This window comes from Berghia stephanieae, chromosome 3 (genome assembly GCF_034508935.2).
Source record: "Berghia stephanieae isolate SIO BIC M18660-M18661 chromosome 3, UCSD_Bste_1.3, whole genome shotgun sequence".
Classification (NCBI taxonomy): domain Eukaryota; kingdom Metazoa; phylum Mollusca; class Gastropoda; order Nudibranchia; family Aeolidiidae; genus Berghia; species Berghia stephanieae.
In genome coordinates, this window is record NC_088362.1 from 49,502,804 (window position 1) to 49,525,696 (window position 22,893).

Sequence of the window (22,893 nt, forward strand, 5' to 3'; positions counted from 1 at the left end):
TTGGACAGAAGCGTGTCAGAATAGCTTTAACCAATTAAAGGCATTACTCTGTTCAGAACCAATTCTTAAATTACCCGACATGTCAAAAGAATTTGTTGTAAGAACTGACGCGTCTGATAAGGGCATCGCAGGTGTACTATTACAGGAGCATGAGGGAACTCTAATGCCTTGCTTATATGCAAGCAGAAAATTATTGGACAGAGAATCACGATACTCTGTAATAGAGCGTGAAGGACTGGCCATCGTCTTTGCTTTAAAGACATTCAGCAGATATCTACTGCTAAGAGTTTGTGGTCGAAACGGACCATAAACTAGTGCGGGGCGGTCCTTGGCAAGCTTAAGGACCACGGTCCTACGGTCCTTGGGAAATGAAGACCGCAAGGACCGGTCCCAGGACCGGTCCTTTTCGACATTGAACATTCCTGAGAGACTGTTGGAAATTCGAACCGGTTTGACCTTTGAGAGCGTGGGATCGTTCATTCTTGAACCGTTAAAGACCGCTACACGATGAAAACCGTGGCCTACAGGAGTAAAACACACGGAGTAGTCACACTCATTTCAAATTGTAACCTAATTAGAGAAGAGGGGTGATGCCTTCTTTATTTGCTCACCGTACTTCATTGTTACTTCGATAATTTAATAAAATTTGAAATTTATCCCCATTAACGGAGATAATGGCATCGCCCAAGGCGTTGATCGAGTTGTTCGTGGCGTTGATACACACACGCAACTCCTACCCCCCCCCCTCCCTCCCCCCCCCCCCCCACACACACACATTAGAGGGCAGCGAGCATTGAAGAGTAAGAGAGAGACGTGAAGTTATAATAAGAGGGGGTGGATGAGGTGATAAGAGGGGTCGATGGTGACTTTTCACCAGATCTAACAAACTCAGCTACCCATTCATTGCTGAGTAGACAGGGATTCAGAAAAAAATCGACTGCACCGGGATCGATCTCTGGCCCTTTGCGTATAAAGAGAGTGCTCTATCAACTGAGCTATCGGGGTCCCAAATATTCTATTGGACTTTTTTAAAATTCAGACGTTATAACTGGGTTTTTTGGAAGGAAGAAACTAATGAAACTCATATTATTTGATTAGTAAAACACCAAACGAAATTTTAATATTCATTGTATTATTTTAAATGACAACACTGCGATAGAAAGGAGTGGTGACAAGAGATGGACAAAAGAAAACAAAAAATCGGATTTGCTACTTGCTAGGTTCGACACACACACACACACACACACACACACAAACACACACATCTTTTGTAGTCACATACATTTCAAACAATAACCCATTAGAGAAGAGGGGTCATGCCTTCACCATAGATCATTGTCATTGCGATCATTATGGTGTAGTAAATTTTGAAATTTACCCCGTATAATGGAATCGTCCAAGGCGTGCGCCTCCTGTTCCCCCCCATCTCACACACGAAAGGGCGGTTTGCGGAGTGGAGGTTGGTGGTCGTCTGCCTGTATGGTCGTCTGTGTCGTTTAGTGTATGGCAAAGGGGGTGGGTGCGATTAATTAAGTGGGAAGGGTGGTGATTAGTGGAAGATAGGCAACCGAAGCAACGAATCGCTGGGGAAGTAGTAGGCTATGGCGCGAGACCGTAGGACCGTGGTCCTTGCAAGGACCGCCCCGCACTAGTTGAAAGGTGATAAGAAGTGAGGACCGGCGCCGGTCTTCCCCTCTGGGACCGGTCTTCGGTTCACAGCTAAAAGACCGTCGGACCGCGGTCCAGACCGGTCTTCAGCGCGGCACTACCATAAACCACTCACGTACATAAGAAATAACAAAATGAATAATAGTAGAGTACTAAGGTGGAGTCTATTTTTGCAAAATTACACTTTCAGTATCTCTCACATACCAGGCTGTGAAAATATTCACGCCGACCTACTTTCTCGATTAGTGTAAACACGTGAGAAGGGTATAAATTAACCTCCCATGCATACTATTAGTTACCTCGCAAACTATGCCAAATCAGAACGCACAAATTCGATAATTTTATTTGTAAACATGATGACCCAACGTAATGTAACATTGAGTATTGTTTGGATATATATATATACCATACCCATTCATGATTTGGGAAATCTTCTCTTTACTACTATTGTTATGAATTTTCACTCATTTATGATTAATAATTGAAATGTCAATATTCCATTTACATTTTCATTCATTTCATTCAGTAAATTACCTTCATATCATCGACTTAAATCATGCTTCATTGCCATCATGTTGTTCATCACAATGATTTGTAATCACAATCTTTCATTGTTATTGTCACCCATTCATATACCTACGTTAATATAAACATTCCATGTCTAGTTAATAAATAATTTAATTGTAGCACAAATCATAACAATGGATTAATGCTAGAGTATCATGATAGTAAATTTACTTCCGTTTGTAAAATCTATCTTTCCCATAATGGTTAAAGAGTATATTTTAAACGTGGGTGGGGGGTGTCACAGTAAAGGTTGTTCACAATTATCTTATTAAATTTTATTTTATTAAGAACTGAATTCATCTCACTCCAGTTATATTTCGGTAGGCTTAGATAAACTTTACCTTCTAATATTAGATCGTCTTTCCTTTTATAGCCTTCCCTCGAATTAATTTCTAATTAGTGAATACTTTTCGTTCTACATTCTGTCACGTAGCCACTTATTATAAAAGCTGATAGGTCTAACATTTGACACTCACTTTCTCTCCACAATCTATGCCGGACGGCCAGTCGTTCTATTCCTATATATATATACTGGAAGATTTTTATCTTTTGGGACTTTGTAGATATTATATCTACACCATTTAGACGCCGGAGCTTTTAACTTTGATTGTAAAAACTTCAAGGATCAAACCCGAGCCCGCTGTCAAAGGATTACATATTAACCCATTACCAATTGCCTGGAAGTGGAATTTTACGAGTCCGATCCTGTTATCAGAGGAATAGATCATCCAAGCCCATCAACTGCCTGGAAACGTAAACTTACGAACCTGACATATTATCATAAGTTACGTAAAATATTCATATCTCTATTTCTAACTGCCACGATCACTGTTTATCTCTTTTAATTAAATTTCATCATTATTATTATTTCATTGTAAACAAATCGTTAATTGTTTTTCATTTATAGTAACTAGTAAATTCTGGGGCCTCATTCTACATATATCTTTATGCATAGTCGAGTAGCTCTTTACTCACTTGAGACCATGACAATATGCATTTTTTTTTTGCACAATCAGGCTTCCCGAAGAGAAACAAGAAAGTGAATTTGACGATGATTCTTCGCTATATAAACTATACCCATTCAACTGAGGACATTGTCCATCTAAACAGAGACCTTACAATGTCATAAATTTTTGATATTGATTAAATCAATCAATTAATAAGTACCTCCTATGCGAGCGCAGGAAAGACAAAATCAATTCTTCTAGATATTTTGGATTAAATTATATAACAACAAATCTTTTTCTATTTTGTCAACCCTCATATTCTTCATGTTTTAATGTCTAGTTGGTGAATGGGACCTCGTTATCGTTTTCAGCTCTATCAGAGGTCCATAGTTTGGTTCCAGGCCAAAGACCCTTTCTTACTCTATACTGAGAGACAAGTCTGTTGCAACAAAAGTGAGAAATTGTAGCTATTAAACTGTTATACAGAGAGTTCAAAGTCCATTAGAAAATCCAAACCTTTGGCTTTCCAGTAGTGCGGGGCGGTCCTTGGCAAGCTTAAGGACCACGGTCCTACGGTCCTTGGGAAATGAAGACCGCAAGGACCGGTCCTAGGACCGGTCCTTTTCGACATTGAACATTCCTGAGAGACTGTTGGAAATTCGAACCGGTTTGACCTTTGAGAGCGTGGAATCGTTCATTCTTGAACCGTTAAAGACCGCTACACGATGAAAACCGTGGCCTACAGGAGTAAAACACACGGAGTAGTCACACTCATTTCAAATTGTAACCTAATTAGAGAAGAGGGGTGATGCCTTCTTTATTTGCTCACCGTACTTCATTGTTACTTCGATAATTTAATAAAATTTGAAATTTATCCCCATTAACGGAGATAATGGCATCGCCCAAGGCGTTGATCGAGTTGTTCGTGGCGTTGATACACACACGCAACTCCTACCCCCCCCCTCCCCCCCCCCCCCCCCACACACACACATTAGAGGGCAGCGAGCATTGAAGAGTAAGAGAGAGACGTGAAGTTATAATAAGAGGGGGTGGATGAGGTGATAAGAGGGGTCGATGGTGACTTTTCACCAGATCTAACAAACTCAGCTACCCATTCATTGCTGAGTAGACAGGGATTCAGAAAAAAATCGACTGCACCCGGGATCGATCTCTGGCCCTTTGCGTATAAAGAGAGTGCTCTATCAACTGAGCTATCGGGGTCCCCAAATATTCTATTGGACTTTTTTAAAATTCAGACGTTATAACTGGGTTTTTTGGAAGGAAGAAACTAATGAAACTCATATTATTTGATTAGTAAAAACACCAAACGAAATTTTAATATTATTGTATTATTTTAAATGACAACACTGCGATAGAAAGGAGTGGTGACAAGAGATGGACAAAAGAAAACAAAAAATCGGATTTGCTACTTGCTAGGTTCGACACACACACACACACACACACACACAAACACACACACATCTTTTGTAGTCACATACATTTCAAACAATAACCCATTAGAGAAGAGGGGTCATGCCTTCACCATAGATCATTGTCATTGCGATCATTATGGTGTAGTAAATTTTGAAATTTACCCCGTATAATGGAATCGTCCAAGGCGTGCGCCTCCTGTTCCCCCCATCTCACACACGAAAGGGCGGTTTGCGGAGTGGAGGTTGGTGGTCGTCTGCCTGTATGGTCGTCTGTGTCGTTTAGTGTATGGCAAAGGGGGGTGGGTGCGATTAATTAAGTGGGATGGGTGGTGATTGGTGGAAGATAGGCAACCGAAGCAACGAATCGCTGGGGAAGTAGTAGGCTATGGCGCGAGACCGTAGGACCGTGGTCCTTGCAAGGACCGCCCCGCACTAGTTGAAAGGTGATAAGAAGTGAGGACCGGCGCCGGTCTTCCCCTCTGGGACCGGTCTTCGGTTCACAGCTAAAAGACCGTCGGACCGCGGTCCAGACCGGTCTTCAGCGCGGCACTACTTTCCAGAGTGCACAATTTGAAGAATAATGTAGACAGTAGCTACCTATAACATTTTTGCATGGGTAGGCCTACTGGACAATTTTTAAAAAACCCATCGAAAGTGTGCGTTATTGAATTTTTGAATGGCATTGCGTATAATCAAACTTTGAAAATGAATTCATGCTAAAGCAAGCCAAAGACATATTACTTTAGAAAACATTTCTTGGCTTGACTTTTTAAAAACTGCATGAATTTCTATGTTGATAGCGCGGTAAATAATGAATCCGTCTAAATATAATAGCTATGGTAATTGTTTAATGATATATATTTTTATCTACTGTTGTACAGCGCCTAGAACTCAAATTGCATGAGATGCTGGCGCTATATATTTTATTATTATTATCATTATCATCATCATCATCATCATCATCATCATCATCATCATCATCATCATCATCATCATCATCATCATCATCATCATCATCATCATCATCATCATCATCGTTATTATTATTATTATTATTATATAAGTATTATTATTATATTATTATTATTATTATTATTATTTATTATTATTATTATTATTATTATTATTATTATTAATAATATTATTATTATTATTATTATTATCATTATTATTATTATTATTATTATATTATTATCATATTATTATTATTATTATTATTATTATTATTATTATTATTATTATTATTATTATTATTATTATTATTATTATTATTATTATTACTATTGTTATTATACCATATTGATTTTTTAGGAGCCAAATTATGACAAAATTCAAAATTACGATGCAAAGTTCTTAAACATTATTGACAGTTTTCTGTAAATTCATCATCCTAAGTGTATCTCATTATATTTTGCTAAAATATGTTGAGATCTAGACCTAGAGCAGGACAATCAATAAAATCGAATCGTTGACAACTGATGAAAAATATATGTGCGATATGAGGTCTTGCATGGTCGTGCGAGATGTGGACCAAATCTTGTTTTGGTAAAACAAAATAATGACGTGAGGTCAAAGAATTTCGTAAGATTTCTCTACTGCAATGTTACTCTGAATAAAGACAAGATTTGTTTTGTCCAATTTTGATATATCCTGCCCATAACATAATGTAATTTCCAGATGCAAACCTGCTACCAACTTGATAAAATTGATATTGTGTCTCTCCCCGTCACGTCTACGAATTCTCACTCTACCATCAGCGAATGCCTTTTTAAATCGCCCCAGTACCGTTCTCCATTTGATGTAAAAACCAACACACATTCCCTCGCGCTCATTCCAGTCGTGTCAATCAATAATTGTTCTTTGTTTCTTGTATAACATGATTTTGGAAATCATAAATCTATAATTGATAATCACATCGTCATTACATCTTCTTTCTGACTTTTGATTCACCAACTACAATTGTATTCAATAGTCTGATGTCACTCCAGCAACGGCAAACAGCGTGGTTCTAGACAAATAAAATCGGTTCTTTTTATTCTTCATGCTGGCTAGAACTTTTCATGCCATATGATCAGAATGTATAAAAGTCAAAACACGATCATATGTATAATGTTTTTCTCCTCTGGATACACTTTTATGCTCGTCGGAGAAATATTAAGGGCGTCCGCCATTGTTCCGATAGTTTAGAGCCAGTTACTAAATTACCATGCGTCATTACGAGGGAAGTGACGTCATGACTATTGAAGCGTATTGGTGGAGTTGTAAAATTATAAAGACATTAATAAAACAAAATCTTCGCGAAGTGCCAGGTTTGAGAGGTTTTTTTTTTTTTTTTTTTTTTTTTGCCAAGGGTCTTTTAAATCGATCGAGTTTTCTGGCCAAATGTTTGAAGACGTGTCTATCCAGAATACAGCAGTTAACTGGTTAAAACTCCGCCTTCATTCTAACACAAGAATGCAAATTCGGACTTAAAACAAACCCTGCTTTTGTGAATATTTTTGTATGAATAATAATGGAAGTCTTGAGCCTTAAATTGAAAAAAAAAATCTTCCTACTGATCTATGACTTTACCATTGCTTCAATTTAATCACTTTAATATTCCACTATTACACTATGTTTCTGTTTGTTCAAACAAACCTATTTTCAAACCTATCCGTTTTCACCAAGCGAGCAATAACATCGATGTGACTCCGATTATTTTTTCTCCAGGTTATACTATGTAAAAGCGCCTCAGAGCACTATTATTGTAGACGTTTAGGCGCTATATAAATTCATTATTTATTATCATTTATCTAGTTAAGATTTATCAAAACAAACAATCTTATCTTACCGGTCTAGTCAGCCCCAGCCTATTACAAACAAGGCAGTATATATTTTTGAAAATCCGATTTTGCTGCACCACACGATGAGTAAGATGGGCGGGCTGTGAAACGCATTTGTTCACTAATCGAGAGTCGAGTTTTTTTTCCAAACCTGTCACATTGCAACGACTGATGATAGTCTTTTCACTGTGGGGAAATAAAAGGTAAAAAAGGTATGCTCAACCACTGAGCTCACTAGCATGGTTTTTACATCTATATACCTTCACCATTTTCTTTTAAAACTAAAAAAAAGAAACAAAAAAACAAAACAAAAAAAAAAACAACCAAAAAAAAAAACGTGTAAGGCGCGACATGGCGCTCGCTTGTTAGGCGATATTAATTTTTTTCCGACAGAGGCAAAGATGTTAACGGCTAGGTACTCATTTTACAACTGAGTACGGTGAGGCAATGTAAGTAAAGAGCCCTTTTCAATGACTTAACTATGTTCCGCTCAGAGCGGTACTTACTCGAATATTGGACCTTCCGATCCTAAGATGAGTGTCACACCACAGGGCCACATAGCCGCCAAAGGGAAAGAATTTCCATTTTTTACAATACAACTTAATTGTTTGGGATCTTTTCTGTAACGGAAACTTACAATACTAGTCTGTGTTTATAATCAAAGTAATTATCTATACTGGAGTCGAGAAGAAATTAAGGATATGATAATGATCCCAAGTATTTTATAACAAGATGTGACATCATTTGATATTTATCGGGACAGTGCATCCTCATATATACGATTTTCGACTTTACATTGCCGTATTTATATATTTTTTTCCTTACATTCAAAGTGTTGTAAAACTATTCGTGAATGATATAATACAAGCTATCTGGGATTGTAATTATTAACTATTGTACCATAAGCTATCTGGGATTATAATTAATAACTATTGTACCATAAGCTATCTGGGATGATAATTAATAACTATTGTACCATAAGCTATCTGGGATTATCATTATTAACTATTGTACCATGTGACATTTAAAGGATAATTCATATATTCAGCCTTTAACAATATAAGATAACATTACGTGAGCTGACATTTGATATATTTACTTATCCACAGAGCGTATAATATGTGACAAATGCTCACTTGGACAAACGTTTTTTGGGGCCTCAAGAAATCGAGGGGCCTAAGCTATGTATAGCTTGCGTAGTTACGAGGTAAATCCGGCACTGGTTGAAAGAGGCTAGATAGCGGACACACACACACAGAGAGAGAGAGAGAGAGAGAGAGAGAGAGAGAGAGAGAGAGAGAGAGATAGACAGACAGATAGATAGATAGATAGATAGATAGAGAGAGAGATAGATAGATAGATAGATAGATAGATAGATAGATAGAGAGAGAGAGGGAGAGAGAGAGAGAGAGAGAGAGAGAGAGAGAGAGAGAGAGAGAGAGAGAGAGAGAGAGAGAGAGAGGAATAATGATGGTGCCAATTATGTTTATCCTATGTGTTCATAGTCTTCCTATCATGTGCTGCCATAATGCTACGATTAACTAAATTATAAAGTGGCACATTTATGGATAATAAAAACAACAAAACTTGAGCATTTATAAAGCGCACGATCCACTATCAAATTATGAAATTAAGGAGCAGGCACCGGTGTAAGATAAAGATCTGAACAGGTGTGTATGAAAGGTGCCAGACAAAGCAAGAGAGAAAAATACAAGTAAAAAACCAGCCCAAAAATCAGTCTACTCGACTGGGGATCGAACCTCAGACCTCCTGATTACCGGTCAGACGTGCTACTATTACACCTCAGGGGCTCCTGATAGATGGGACAATTTTAATACATATATTCTTCTATATAATGAAAGATGAAGTTAGGAGTAGTAATATAAAAAGCATGAGAAACCCTTGTTAAATTGTTAAATAAAAAATTGCATGATCAGCAGTTTATAACAATAGTGTGTAAGTGTGTTATAGTATTACACATGTGTAATAGGTGTGTCAATTGTATTATTGTTGTGTGTTGTACACACTTTGCAGTTATTTTTAATTGTATTATTGTGTGTTTTACACACTTTGTAATTATTATTGTCGTTAATATACATGTGTAGGAGAAACCGTTATTAAATTGTAAAATATGTATTATCATTTTATTATAGTAGTGTGTAAGTTTGTTATAGTATTAGATATATATGTAAAACCTGTGTTAATTTTATAATTGTCGTGTGTTTTACACACTTTGTAGTTATTTTTAAAATTGTATTATTGTGTGTTTTACACACTTTGTAATTATTTCTTAACATACATGCGCAGGAGAAAAATATGTATTATGATTACTTTATTATAGTGTAATTGTGTTATAGTATAAGATATATCTAATCCTTGTGTTGATTGTATTATTGTTGTGTGTTTTACACACTTTGTAATTATTGCCGTCTTAGATGTGCGATAGCTATATTGATAAGATTTAAAAAATAGATAACAAAAAGTCCATGTTTTAATGTCATTGTCCTAATGTAATGTCTGTGAATAGATACGAAGATGCACCGTCACATAAGTTAATAACACTCACTTTAAATAATGTTGATATATTTTAGAATAATAATAATCATAGGTTCAAAATTACTCATAATAGATCTCGCATCTCTATTCGGATTTGAACTTGAGACATTTTCGTGCGATAGATAGACGCCTTACAATTTGATCAATAAAGAATCGGTATGTGATCACGACCACGACTCATGATCGTGATCAACACAATTCGTCGTTTTCTTACGATTCCTGTCTTCTCTGAAAGCCCATAATCGCGCAGAAAGCTTACTCAGCGAAAAAAGATGAAACATAATCAATAGTATAAAAAAGTCTTATTGCGTTGTATTGATTAAAGATCCATTTGTTCCTTACATATTTATTTCAACAGGCTGTTAAACTTTCATGAAACCGACACGGTTGTTGTATTGAATTTCACAATAAGTTAATAACACTCACTTTAAACAATGTTGATATATTTTAGAATAATAATAATCATAGGTTCAAAATTACTCATAATAGATCTCGCATCTCTATTCGGATTTGAACTTGAGACATTTTCGTGCGATAGATAGGCGCCTTACAATTTGATCAATAAAGAATCGTTGTGTGAATACGACACATGGTCGAGAGCAAAACACTTCGCAAAACACTAAGTTTTGTTTAATAGTTAAACGCCTTACCAATTATCAACGAAAGGGATCACCATATGAAATCGACACATGGTTAATTGGTGAATTTAGCAACAAAGTGTCTGTTTGCTGTCACCCTTGTCGTCTCAAACAACCAATTTAAAGAATTATGTAGTTTTTCCAGTTATTTACTGTACTGGGATGGAAGAATTATCATGTATGGCTGTGTTGTTTTTTTTTTTTCTTGGGTCATTTTTCTAAAGCGGGTCTTGTAGTTTGTAATTTCCGTCTTAAATGCCATTTGCTTTATTTTTTTAAATAAGACGACGGAGAATTTTATATAATGCAATTAAAGTAGGTAGCGTTCTTGTCTAGGTCTGGTAAAATAAATGAGATGACGTCATACAATCCCCGTAGACAATGTTGATATTGTAGAAACCTCCGGTATAGAGATTAGAACATGAATTCGAAATCAAGACGTTTTGGTATGGTAGTTAGACAATCTATCCATCGACAAATTAAAACCTCTTCACTATGTGAATACGACTAGTAGATGGGTGCAATCGGAGGTGAATGTTTTCATTGAAATTTCACGTAGGATCAATTAAATAGAAATACATAATGTCCATGTGTCCACACAAGTTAAACCCAATATCATGTTTTACAGTCATATTCTCTTTTTCCAATATCATTTTTGGGAACACTTTGATTGGGTTAATGACAACTTTACATCTGAATCAAAACTAAAAAGAATTGATGACAAAAGCTTTTGTAAAACCCCAACAACTTTTAACACACGGACTTATTTAACTTGACTGCTTTTTAATTTAAAAATGTTCTTGTCTGATATAATACTTGTGCCCGTCATTTTCAACATGCAGCGGGTTTCGTGTTTTGTATCATGGACTTGAATTTTTTTTCGCAGCAAGAAATAAATAAATGAAACACAACAATCATTACAATACACAATATTGATTGATCAATTACTTAATACAATAACATGTCCTTGCTCTGCTGTTGACATGGCTTTCAATCTTGTATGTATATATAATGCATTATTATATTATTATGGTTATCTTCTATACGCGCGCGCGCGCGCGCGTGTGTGTGTGTGTGTGTGTGGTTGTGTGTGCGCTTTGCATGTCACGGTTAAAGATATATGTTTGTACACCACATGAGTACATTTAAGTTGAAATACTATCTTTACCACGTGTATCGTTATTGTAATATTTAATCAATAGATTTATGGCATTACTAATTAATATTAAGGGCATTCAAAGGATCTTATCCTATTTTGCCCTATACCACATGTTATGTTTTTTGCCAAGTTACTCACTTCGTGAAATAGATTTTGATGAAAAAAATGAAAAGACAATTCCATCACTTCATGTCCTACATTATGGTTATCATACCAAGACATAACCTAATTGAAAATGTAACAAAAATTTTGTGTAGGAATAGTAAATTTTATGAACCAGGTATACAATATATCTATTTATGACATTAAACCATGAATGTTTTTAACGCACATTTTCAGGGTTTGATACTATATTTACTGTACTTCTCCAGTAACATTGTCGAAGTTTTTAAATATTTGATAGCGGGTGGTTGGATGGGAGCATCACCCTTGAATCATATACCTATGATGTTCGCATGGGTGTACGATCCGATAGTGATGTCGTTTCTTCTTCTCTTTACTAGCCTATCCTGCTTCTTTGGTTTGTGATTGTATTTTTGACAGGGGATATTTTTTTTTCCTGTAAATCCTCTGCCTGTTTGTTCTTGGTTATTTATAATTTAGCTTATGATATCTTTATGATTTTGATTGACATTTGTACTATTTTTGTTAGATTGCTTGTTTTTTTGTTTCAGCGGTCTCTCATATAACCTCAATTGTGTTGGAAGAGACCTAAAGCAACAAACAAAAAAAAAATATTTGATACCACAACACTTTTAGATAACAGCAGGTGTTTTTTTTCCTCAAATTTTATCGATCTGAGCAGATAATATATTTTATCCCAGTGAAACGCTGTCCTAACAGCTGCTATATTTTTTTAAAGATGATAACCCAAATGATCAGTAACATCCAATGTGTAAGACGTAGACGTGCAGTCTTTTAGGCGGTAGTGTAATATCATACAAAAACATCTGTCAAATGTGTAGTAATACCTAATGGCGATTTACAAGACGGTCAAAATTTATTAAATAAAAGTTTTCAGGACAGAATGTATCAATTGAACCTAAGAAATTATTTTTTTTCAAAGCCCAAATGTGTGTGATGTAATTGATTTTTTTAAGCTAAAATTTATTAAATATAAGCTTGATAGCAAAAATTTTCCTAACCAAAACATTTGAAGTAAAACATTGTTGGCTAAAAATGTGAAGTTAAATGTTTTCTTACCAACATTTGGGAAGTAATCATTTTTAGGTCAAAGTTTATGAAATACAAACTATATGACAAAAATGTATGAAACTAAAGTTTTTTGATCAAAATAGTGTCTGGTGAAAAAAAAAAATAAAATAAAATAAAAATTAAAAGTTTTGTGGTCAAAATGAGTGAAGTAAAAGATATTTTGACCAAAATTTATAAAATAAATTAATATGCGTGTAAAAATGTATGAAATCAATACTTTCTATCCAAAATCTATGCAATGAAATGTTTTTAGACCAAAATGTTTGTAGTAGTAGTATCTTGATAAAGTTTATGAATAAAGTATTATTTCTAACAAAAATATGTGAAGCAATAATTTTCCGACCAAATTGTCTGAAATGGACGTTTTCCAATCAAAATTTCAAAAGTAATAATGTTCTGACCCAATATTGAAATGAAAATTTTCTGTCAAAAATTGTATGAAATTAAATTTTTCTGGTCAAAATGTGTAAAGTAAAAGTTTTCTGACCAAAATATAATAATATTATGACCAATGGTTATGAGATCAGAATACATATTCTCTCCAAATTGTCATTCTATCAAAAAATTGTATCAAATTTAATTTTCTAATCAAAATGTGTGAAGTAAAAGTTTTCAGGTTAAAAATTGTATGAACAAAAATACATAAAATAAAAGTTAGCTGGTCAAAATGTAGTACTTCAATCAGATTTTTTTTTTAATTTCATACATTTTGACCAGCTAACTTTTACTTTATGTATTTTTGGACAAAAGAAAAATCAAAACAAAACAAAAAAAAAAACAAATGAAAAATAAATATATAAATAGATAAATATTTCGAAAGAAACAGCAAATAAAAAAAGAAATAAAAAAAAACAACAAAAAAACCCAACAAACTTTGAATTGAAATATTTTGACTAGAAAACTTTCATATCAAACATTTTGGTCAGAAAACTGATGTTATACGATTTGACCAGAAAAAGATTTCTCTTCGCCTTTTGGGGTTAGAAAACTTTCTTTTCATAAATTTGGGTAAAAACAAAAAAAAAAAAACCCATTAATTTTGTCATCAAAATATTACTAAACACATATTGACAAGAAAACTTTTATCTCACATATATCGACCGGAAAACTTTCATTTCATATATATTTTGCCAAAAACTTTTACTTCAATTATTTTGACCAAAAATATATTACTTCAAGTATCTACATTGGTCAGAAAACTTTCAATTTATATATTTTGGCTTGAAAACAGTTATTTTATAATTTTGACAAGAAATTGTTTTGCGTTGAGGACAAGAACACGTGCATTTCATAATTTTTTGGGGAAACACACACACACACACACACACACCACACACACACACACACAAAACATTGATTTTATCATAGCAACAATTTTCTACTATACACATTTTGGTAAAAAAAAAAATCTTACATTTCATACGTTTTGGCTAGAAAAAATTTAATTTCCTAAATTTTGACCCTAAAATTTTTATTTCACAGGTTTTTTGACTGATATTTTACATAACACATTTCGGGCTATGAAACTTAAACTTCACACATTTTGGCCTGAAAACCGCTACATCGTACATTTTATCCAGAAAAATGTTACTTTATATACTTTAGCCAGAAAACTTTTATTGTACACATTTTTGCAAGCAAACTTTTAATTCATGTGTTTTACCCGGAAAACCGTTACTTCATACATTTTGACCAGAAAGATAACGTTTCATACATTATATGGACAGAAAATTTTCATTTCATCAATTTTGGCCAGGAAATTTTTATTGTACACAATTTGGCCAGAAAAACTTTTGCTTTTACTTTACAATATTTTTTTTTTGGCCCAAAACTTTTACTTCACACATTAGAATTAAAAAAAAAAAGCAACAACAAAAAGCTAGTTCATAAAATTTAGCTATAAACGTTATGTATATATATATTATTCAGATATAAAATATTACGCCATAAAATTTATCCTGAAAACTTTCATTTCAAACATTTTGATCAGAATATTTTTTCTCATACATTTTAGCGTGTGCAGCCTTCATTTCATTAATTCTTTTTCATTATAAAACTAAATTTTATAGATTTTGAACAGAACAGCCTTATTTCATAAATTTTGACCAGAAAATTTAAACTCCAACTTTACAATTTTCTAGTCACGAAAATTTTACTTCACACGCAATTGGTTAGAAAACTTCCATTTTGGTATTTTTGTCAGATCACTTTTGTTTCCTGTATTTGGCGAGAAAATTTTTACTTCACTCATTTTGGGTCGACGTCTAGCACTTTATTACCCTAATTTTATCTTCTGGGTTGGTTTTGGTTTTGGTTTACTAAACTACTAAGTAATTCAAGCGACCTTTGGAGCTATAACAGTGTAAAAGAGAGGGTTGCAATTCAAATGCAGGTTTGGTAAACTGTTTTTTCATTGGAAATAGTTCGAATCTTACACGTTTTGGTGAGATTTCTATTTCATATCCCTTATCTTATCTTTGGGTGACATTGAGCTTGGTTTTGGTTTTGATTTTGGTTTTTGGTTTACTAAACTACGAAGTGATTCCATCGACTTTTGGAGCTAAAAGAGTGAAACAAAGAGGATTGAACTTCAAATGCAGGTTTTGAATAACCTCTTCCAAAACCATTTAGGTTTTGTAAGGAGTATTTTTTGTTTGGAAATAGGTTGAACTAGGGTTTGAACTGTCTTGTTCAAGGATATCCCGCACGACTGTAGTTGAGGCTATTTGGTCCCTGCCGGGGAGAAGAACAAAGGTTTAATCATAACCTTTGTGGGATCGACATTAATCATGTCATTGATAATTTTAGAAGGACGACTAAAAACGTTATACTTTAATGGTAACAAAATAAAATTGAAAATTATGGCAAAACTTTGGGTGTCGTATCCGACATCGCACCTCTACAACAATTGTAGGACATATCTGCTTCTGTCTGTAATAATATAGGATCACCAGTCATATCTGCTATGTCTCTACTCTGTCGATGGTAATTCTGCAGGGTAAGTAGTCAGCACTTTGAAAATTCAAAACTTTCTGCCTTTGTCAAATCCTCGAGAAGGCCTCAAAAAGCGAAAGACATGGAAAAGTCTTTGATTTTGTAACGGTTTCAATAATTTATGATACAATACATTTACAGAAAAACTATTACTGCACACGTTTTGTCAACAAACAAAAAGTTTCATTTGCCTTATGAAGTTCTAGTAGAAAACATTTTATTTTCTCACATTTTGGTCAGAAAAAGTATACTTTACATCTTTTAGTCAGACAAATGTTACTTCGCAAAATTTTGCCTGGAAAATTTCGTTAATACAGTTTATCCTGAAAACTTTTATTTCAGTGGTTTTGACGTTCCTACAATTTTGTCAAAAGAATATTCTAAATATATAATTGTTGACCCCCTAAAAAATTGTTTACTTCATATATTTGGCCAGAAAACATTCATACATTTTTGCTGGCAAACGTTCATACAATTTTTAACCTGAAAACTTTTACTTCACACATTTTGATTAGAAAATTAAATTTGATACAATTTTTTGATAGAATGACAATTTGGAGAGAATATGTATTCTGATCTCATAACCATTGGTCATAATATTATTATATTTTGGTCAGAAAACTTTTACTTTACACATTTTGACCAGAAAAATTTAATTTCATACAATTTTTGACAGAAAATTTTCATTTCAATATTGGGTCAGAACATTATTACTTTTGAAATTTTGATTGGAAAACGTCCATTTCAGACAATTTGGTCGGAAAATTATTGCTTCACATATTTTTGTTAGAAATAATACTTTATTCATAAACTTTATCAAGATACTACTACTACAAACATTTTGGTCTAAAAATATTTCATTGCATAGATTTTGGATAGAAAGTATTGATTTCATACATTTTTACACGCATATTAATTTATTTTATAAATTTTGGTCAAAATATCTTTTACTTCACTCATTTTGACCACAAAACTTTTAATTTTTATTTTATTTTATTTTTTTTTTCACCAGACACTATTTTGATCAAAAAACTTTAGTTTCATACATTTTTGTCATATAGTTTGTATTTCATAAACTTTGACCTAAAAATGATTACTTCCCAAATGTTGGTAAGAAAACATTTAACTTCACATTTTTAGCCAACAATGTTTTACTTCAAATGTTTTGGTTAGGAAAATTTTTGCTATCAAGCTTATATTTAATAAATTTTAGCTTAAAAAAATCAATTACATCACACACATTTGGGCTTTGAAAAAAAATAATTTCTTAGGTTCAATTGATACATTCTGTCCTGAAAACTTTTATTTAATAAATTTTGACCGTCTTGTAAATCGCCATTAGGTATTACTACACATTTGACAGATGTTTTTGTATGATATTACACTACCGCCTAAAAGACTGCACGTCTACGTCTTACACATTGGATGTTACTGATCATTTGGGTTATCATCTTTAAAAAAATATAGCAGCTGTTAGGACAGCGTTTCACTGGGATAAAATATATTATCTGCTCAGATCGATAAAATTTGAGGAAAAAAAACACCTGCTGTTATCTAAAAGTGTTGTGGTATCAAATATTTTTTTTGTTTGTTGCTTTAGGTCTCTTCCAACACAATTGAGGTTATATGAGAGACCGCTGAAACAAAAAAACAAGCAATCTAACAAAAATAGTACAAATGTCAATCAAAATCATAAAGATATCATAAGCTAAATTATAAATAACCAAGAACAAACAGGCAGAGGATTTACAGGGAAAAAAAATATCCCCTGTCAAAAAATACAATCACAAACCAAAGAAGCAGGATAGGCTAGTAAAGAGAAGAAGAAACGACATCACTATCGGATCGTACACCCATGCGAACATCATAGGTATATGATTCAAGGGTGATGCTCCCATCCAACCACCCGCTATCAAATATTTAAAAACTTCGACAATGTTACTGGAGAAGTACAGTAAATATAGTATCAAACCTGAAAATGTGCGTTAAAAACATTCATGGTTTAATGTCATAAATAGATATATTGTATACCTGGTTCATAAAATTTACTATTCCTACACAAACTTTTTGTTACATTTTCAATTAGGTTATGTCTTGGTATGATAACCATAATGTAGGACATGAAGTGATGGAATTGTCTTTTCATTTTTTTCATCAAAATCTATTTCACGAAGTGAGTAACTTGGCAAAAAACATAACATGTGGTATAGGGCAAAATAGGATAAGATCCTTTGAATGCCCTTAATATTAATTAGTAATGCCATAAATCTATTGATTAAATATTACAATAACGATACACGTGGTAAAGATAGTATTTCAACTTAAATGTACTCATGTGGTGTACAAACATATATCTTTAACCGTGACATGCAAAGCGCACACACAACCACACACACACACACACACACGCGCGCGCGCGCGCGTATAGAAGATAACCATAATAATATAATAATGCATTATATATACATACAAGATTGAAAGCCATGTCAACAGCAGAGCAAGGACATGTTATTGTATTAAGTAATTGATCAATCAATATTGTGTATTGTAATGATTGTTGTGTTTCATTTATTTATTTCTTGCTGCGAAAAAAAATTCAAGTCCATGATACAAAACACGAAACCCGCTGCATGTTGAAAATGACGGGCACAAGTATTATATCAGACAAGAACATTTTTAAATTAAAAAGCAGTCAAGTTAAATAAGTCCGTGTGTTAAAAGTTGTTGGGGTTTTACAAAAGCTTTTGTCATCAATTCTTTTTAGTTTTGATTCAGATGTAAAGTTGTCATTAACCCAATCAAAGTGTTCCCAAAAATGATATTGGAAAAAGAGAATATGACTGTAAAACATGATATTGGGTTTAACTTGTGTGGACACATGGACATTATGTATTTCTATTTAATTGATCCTACGTGAAATTTCAATGAAAACATTCACCTCCGATTGCACCCATCTACTAGTCGTATTCACATAGTGAAGAGGTTTTAATTTGTCGATGGATAGATTGTCTAACTACCATACCAAAACGTCTTGATTTCGAATTCATGTTCTAATCTCTATACCGGAGGTTTCTACAATATCAACATTGTCTACGGGGATTGTATGACGTCATCTCATTTATTTTACCAGACCTAGACAAGAACGCTACCTACTTTAATTGCATTATATAAAATTCTCCGTCGTCTTATTTAAAAAAATAAAGCAAATGGCATTTAAGACGGAAATTACAAACTACAAGACCCGCTTTAGAAAAATGACCCAAGAAAAAAAAAAACAACACAGCCATACATGATAATTCTTCCATCCCAGTACAGTAAATAACTGGAAAAACTACATAATTCTTTAAATTGGTTGTTTGAGACGACAAGGGTGACAGCAAACAGACACTTTGTTGCTAAATTCACCAATTAACCATGTGTCGATTTCATATGGTGATCCCTTTCGTTGATAATTGGTAAGGCGTTTAACTATTAAACAAAACTTAGTGTTTTGCGAAGTGTTTTGCTCTCGACCATGTGATCGTATTCACACAACGATTCTTTATTGATCAAATTGTAAGGCGCCTATCTATCGCACGAAAATATCTCAAGTTCAAATCCGAATAGAGATGCGAGATCTATTATGAGTAATTTTGAACCTATGATTATTATTATTCTAAAATATATCAACATTGTTTAAAGTGAGTGTTATTAACTTATTGTGAAATTCAATACAACAACCGTGTCGGTTTCATGAAAGTTTAACAGCCTGTTGAAATAAATATGTAAGGAACAAATGGATCTTTAATCAATACAACGCAATAAGACTTTTTTATACTATTGATTATGTTTCATCTTTTTTCGCTGAGTAAGCTTTCTGCGCGATTATGGGCTTTCAGAGAAGACAGGAATCGTAAGAAAACGACGAATTGTGTTGATCACGATCATGAGTCGTGGTCGTGATCACATACCGATTCTTTATTGATCAAATTGTAAGGCGTCTATCTATCGCACGAAAATGTCTCAAGTTCAAATCCGAATAGAGATGCGAGATCTATTATGAGTAATTTTGAACCTATGATTATTATTATTCTAAAATATATCAACATTATTTAAAGTGAGTGTTATTAACTTATGTGACGGTGCATCTTCGTATCTATTCACAGACATTACATTAGGACAATGACATTAAAACATGGACTTTTTGTTATCTATTTTTTAAATCTTATCAATATAGCTATCGCACATCTAAGACGGCAATAATTACAAAGTGTGTAAAACACACAACAATAATACAATCAACACAAGGATTAGATATATCTTATACTATAACACAATTACACTATAATAAAGTAATCATAATACATATTTTTCTCCTGCGCATGTATGTTAAGAAATAATTACAAAGTGTGTAAAACACACAATAATACAATTTTAAAAATAACTACAAAGTGTGTAAAACACACGACAATTATAAAATTAACACAGGTTTTACATATATATCTAATACTATAACAAACTTACACACTACTATAATAAAATGATAATACATATTTTACAATTTAATAACGGTTTCTCCTACACATGTATATTAACGACAATAATAATTACAAAGTGTGTAAAACACACAATAATACAATTAAAAATAACTGCAAAGTGTGTACAACACACAACAATAATACAATTGACACACCTATTACACATGTGTAATACTATAACACACTTACACACTATTGTTATAAACTGCTGATCATGCAATTTTTTATTTAACAATTTAACAAGGGTTTCTCATGCTTTTTATATTACTACTGTTAGGAACGTCATAAAAAGCATGAAAAATTGAAAAGCTGCAGGACCTGATGCCATAACAATTGAAGCCTTGACTGGCCTGGGTGAATGGGGGAATGAATTCATCACAAACCTTCTAAATCAAGTGTATGACACAGGAAAAATGCCAACTGATATGAAACGATCCATTTTTATAGCATTACCAAAAAAGCCAGGGGCAGTTATTGATTGTGAACAACACAGAACTATTAGCCTAATGAGCCACCTCACAAAAATTCTTTTGAAGATAATTTTACTAAGAATAAGAAATAAAATACGACCTGAAATTGGGGAGATACAATTTGGTTTTGTTGAGGACAAGGGTACCAGAAATGGAATATTCACATTATCGATGCTGATGGAAAGATGTATTGAAGTAAATAAAGATCTGTATATGTGTTTCATCGACTATTCAAAAGCCTTTGATAAAGTATAACACGAAAAACTATTCAAAATTCTATCATCCTTGGACATTGATGGTAAAGATTTAAGAATATTACGGAATTTGTACTGGGAACAAGAAGCAGCAATGCGTGTTGACAACGAGCTAAGCAGTTTTACACCTATTAGAAGAGGAGTTAGGCAGGGGTGTGTTTTGTCTCCAGATTTATTCAACCTCTATAGTGAAATGATATTAAGATATATCGAACATAAGAAGGGGGTGTGTACTGGAGGAAAGAATGTAACAAATCTGAGGTATGCAGATGATACGGTTCTACTGGCAGAATCTGAACATGAACTACAAGAATTACTGGATGTTGTAGTCAGGAGTAGAGAAAATATGGGACTGGAACTGAATATATCTAAAACAGAATGTATGACGGTTTCTAAAAATAATAACCCACCAGCCTGTGTAATAACAAGCAGAGGACAAACAATACAACAAGTTGAATGTTTCAAATATTTAGGCTTCAATGTAACATCCAATGGAAAATCAGATTGTGAAATAAAGAAAAGAATAGGTATGGCGAAGAATGCATTCAACCAGCTGCATACAATTATGAAAAACAGGAATATTAGCATGAAAACAAAAATCAAAGTCCTGGATTGCTATGTACAGTCTGTGCTGCTATATGGTTGTGAGAGCTGGACCATAAACAAGACCATGGTTAAAAGACTGGAGGCAGCGGAAATGTGGTTTTACAGAAGAATGATGAGGGTGTCATGGGTGGAAAGGAAAAGAAATGAAGAAATTTTAGAAATGGCAAACAGAAAAAGATCACTGATAACAAAGATCATCAAACGCCAAATGGAATTTTTAGGACACATTATCCGCCACCCTGGTTTGGAAGTACTCGCCTTGACTGGAAAGATGAATGGAAAAAGAATAAGAGGAAGACAAAGAATAACTTATTTGAAAGGGATAAGAACTTGGACAGATGAAGCTGAGAAAGGTGGCGCTGCTTTAATAGAATTGGCAAGAGATAGATCAGGTTGGCGGAAGATGACCTCCGACGTCTGCTTCAGATATGGAACTACATGATGATATTCTTCACAAGGGAATGCGTTTTACGCTGTGAACCCTCGCTTGCATCAAACAACACATATATTGAACACGAGAGGACGAGGACCTTGCGTGCTCAAAGCGCCTAAAAAGGGGTCTCTAGCCAACTGCAACACTTTAATTTTTTTTTTACTTCAGAGACAATGCTGTTAACGGCCAGGTATTAATTTTACACCTGAGTAGGATGAGAGAATGTTAATGAAAAGCCGATTCCAAGTACTCAACACGGGCCGCTAAGAGTGGGACTCGAACCATGGACCTTCCGATCCTAGGGCGAGTGTCATGCCACTAGATCACATAGCCGCACAACTAGAGTTTGGTATCAGTGGATCTATAAAAAGAATAATATATAGCCATAAACACAAAACCGATCTTACCTACGATAAAATATTTCATCGCACGGATTTATTTCATTTTGTAAACCATAAGGAACTTGTTCTGCAAAACAAGTAGATTTGGGCTTCAGAGCTAGCCTTAGATACTCCAAGTCAGTGATGGCATGACGTACAAAGTATCCGGTCTCACAAATGAGTGAATAAGCCCACCATTTCGTCTGATGATATAAAAAAAACGCAAATTAGTCA

The 22,893-nt window shown here is 33.8% G+C and overlaps 1 protein-coding gene across 1 annotated transcript in view; it reads right to left on the reverse strand.

The window, feature by feature from the left end:
* Positions 1–22,893, reverse strand: part of LOC144969268 (uncharacterized) — a 58,474-nt gene that overhangs the window by 31,371 nt on the left and 4,210 nt on the right. The window contains exons 2-3 of the mRNA XM_078908380.1: positions 22,687–22,862; positions 7,446–7,623 (exon numbers count right to left, since the gene is read on the reverse strand). Coding sequence (XP_078764506.1) covers positions 7,446–7,623; positions 22,687–22,862 — 354 coding nt within the window. The remainder of the gene's footprint in view (positions 1–7,445; positions 7,624–22,686; positions 22,863–22,893) is intronic.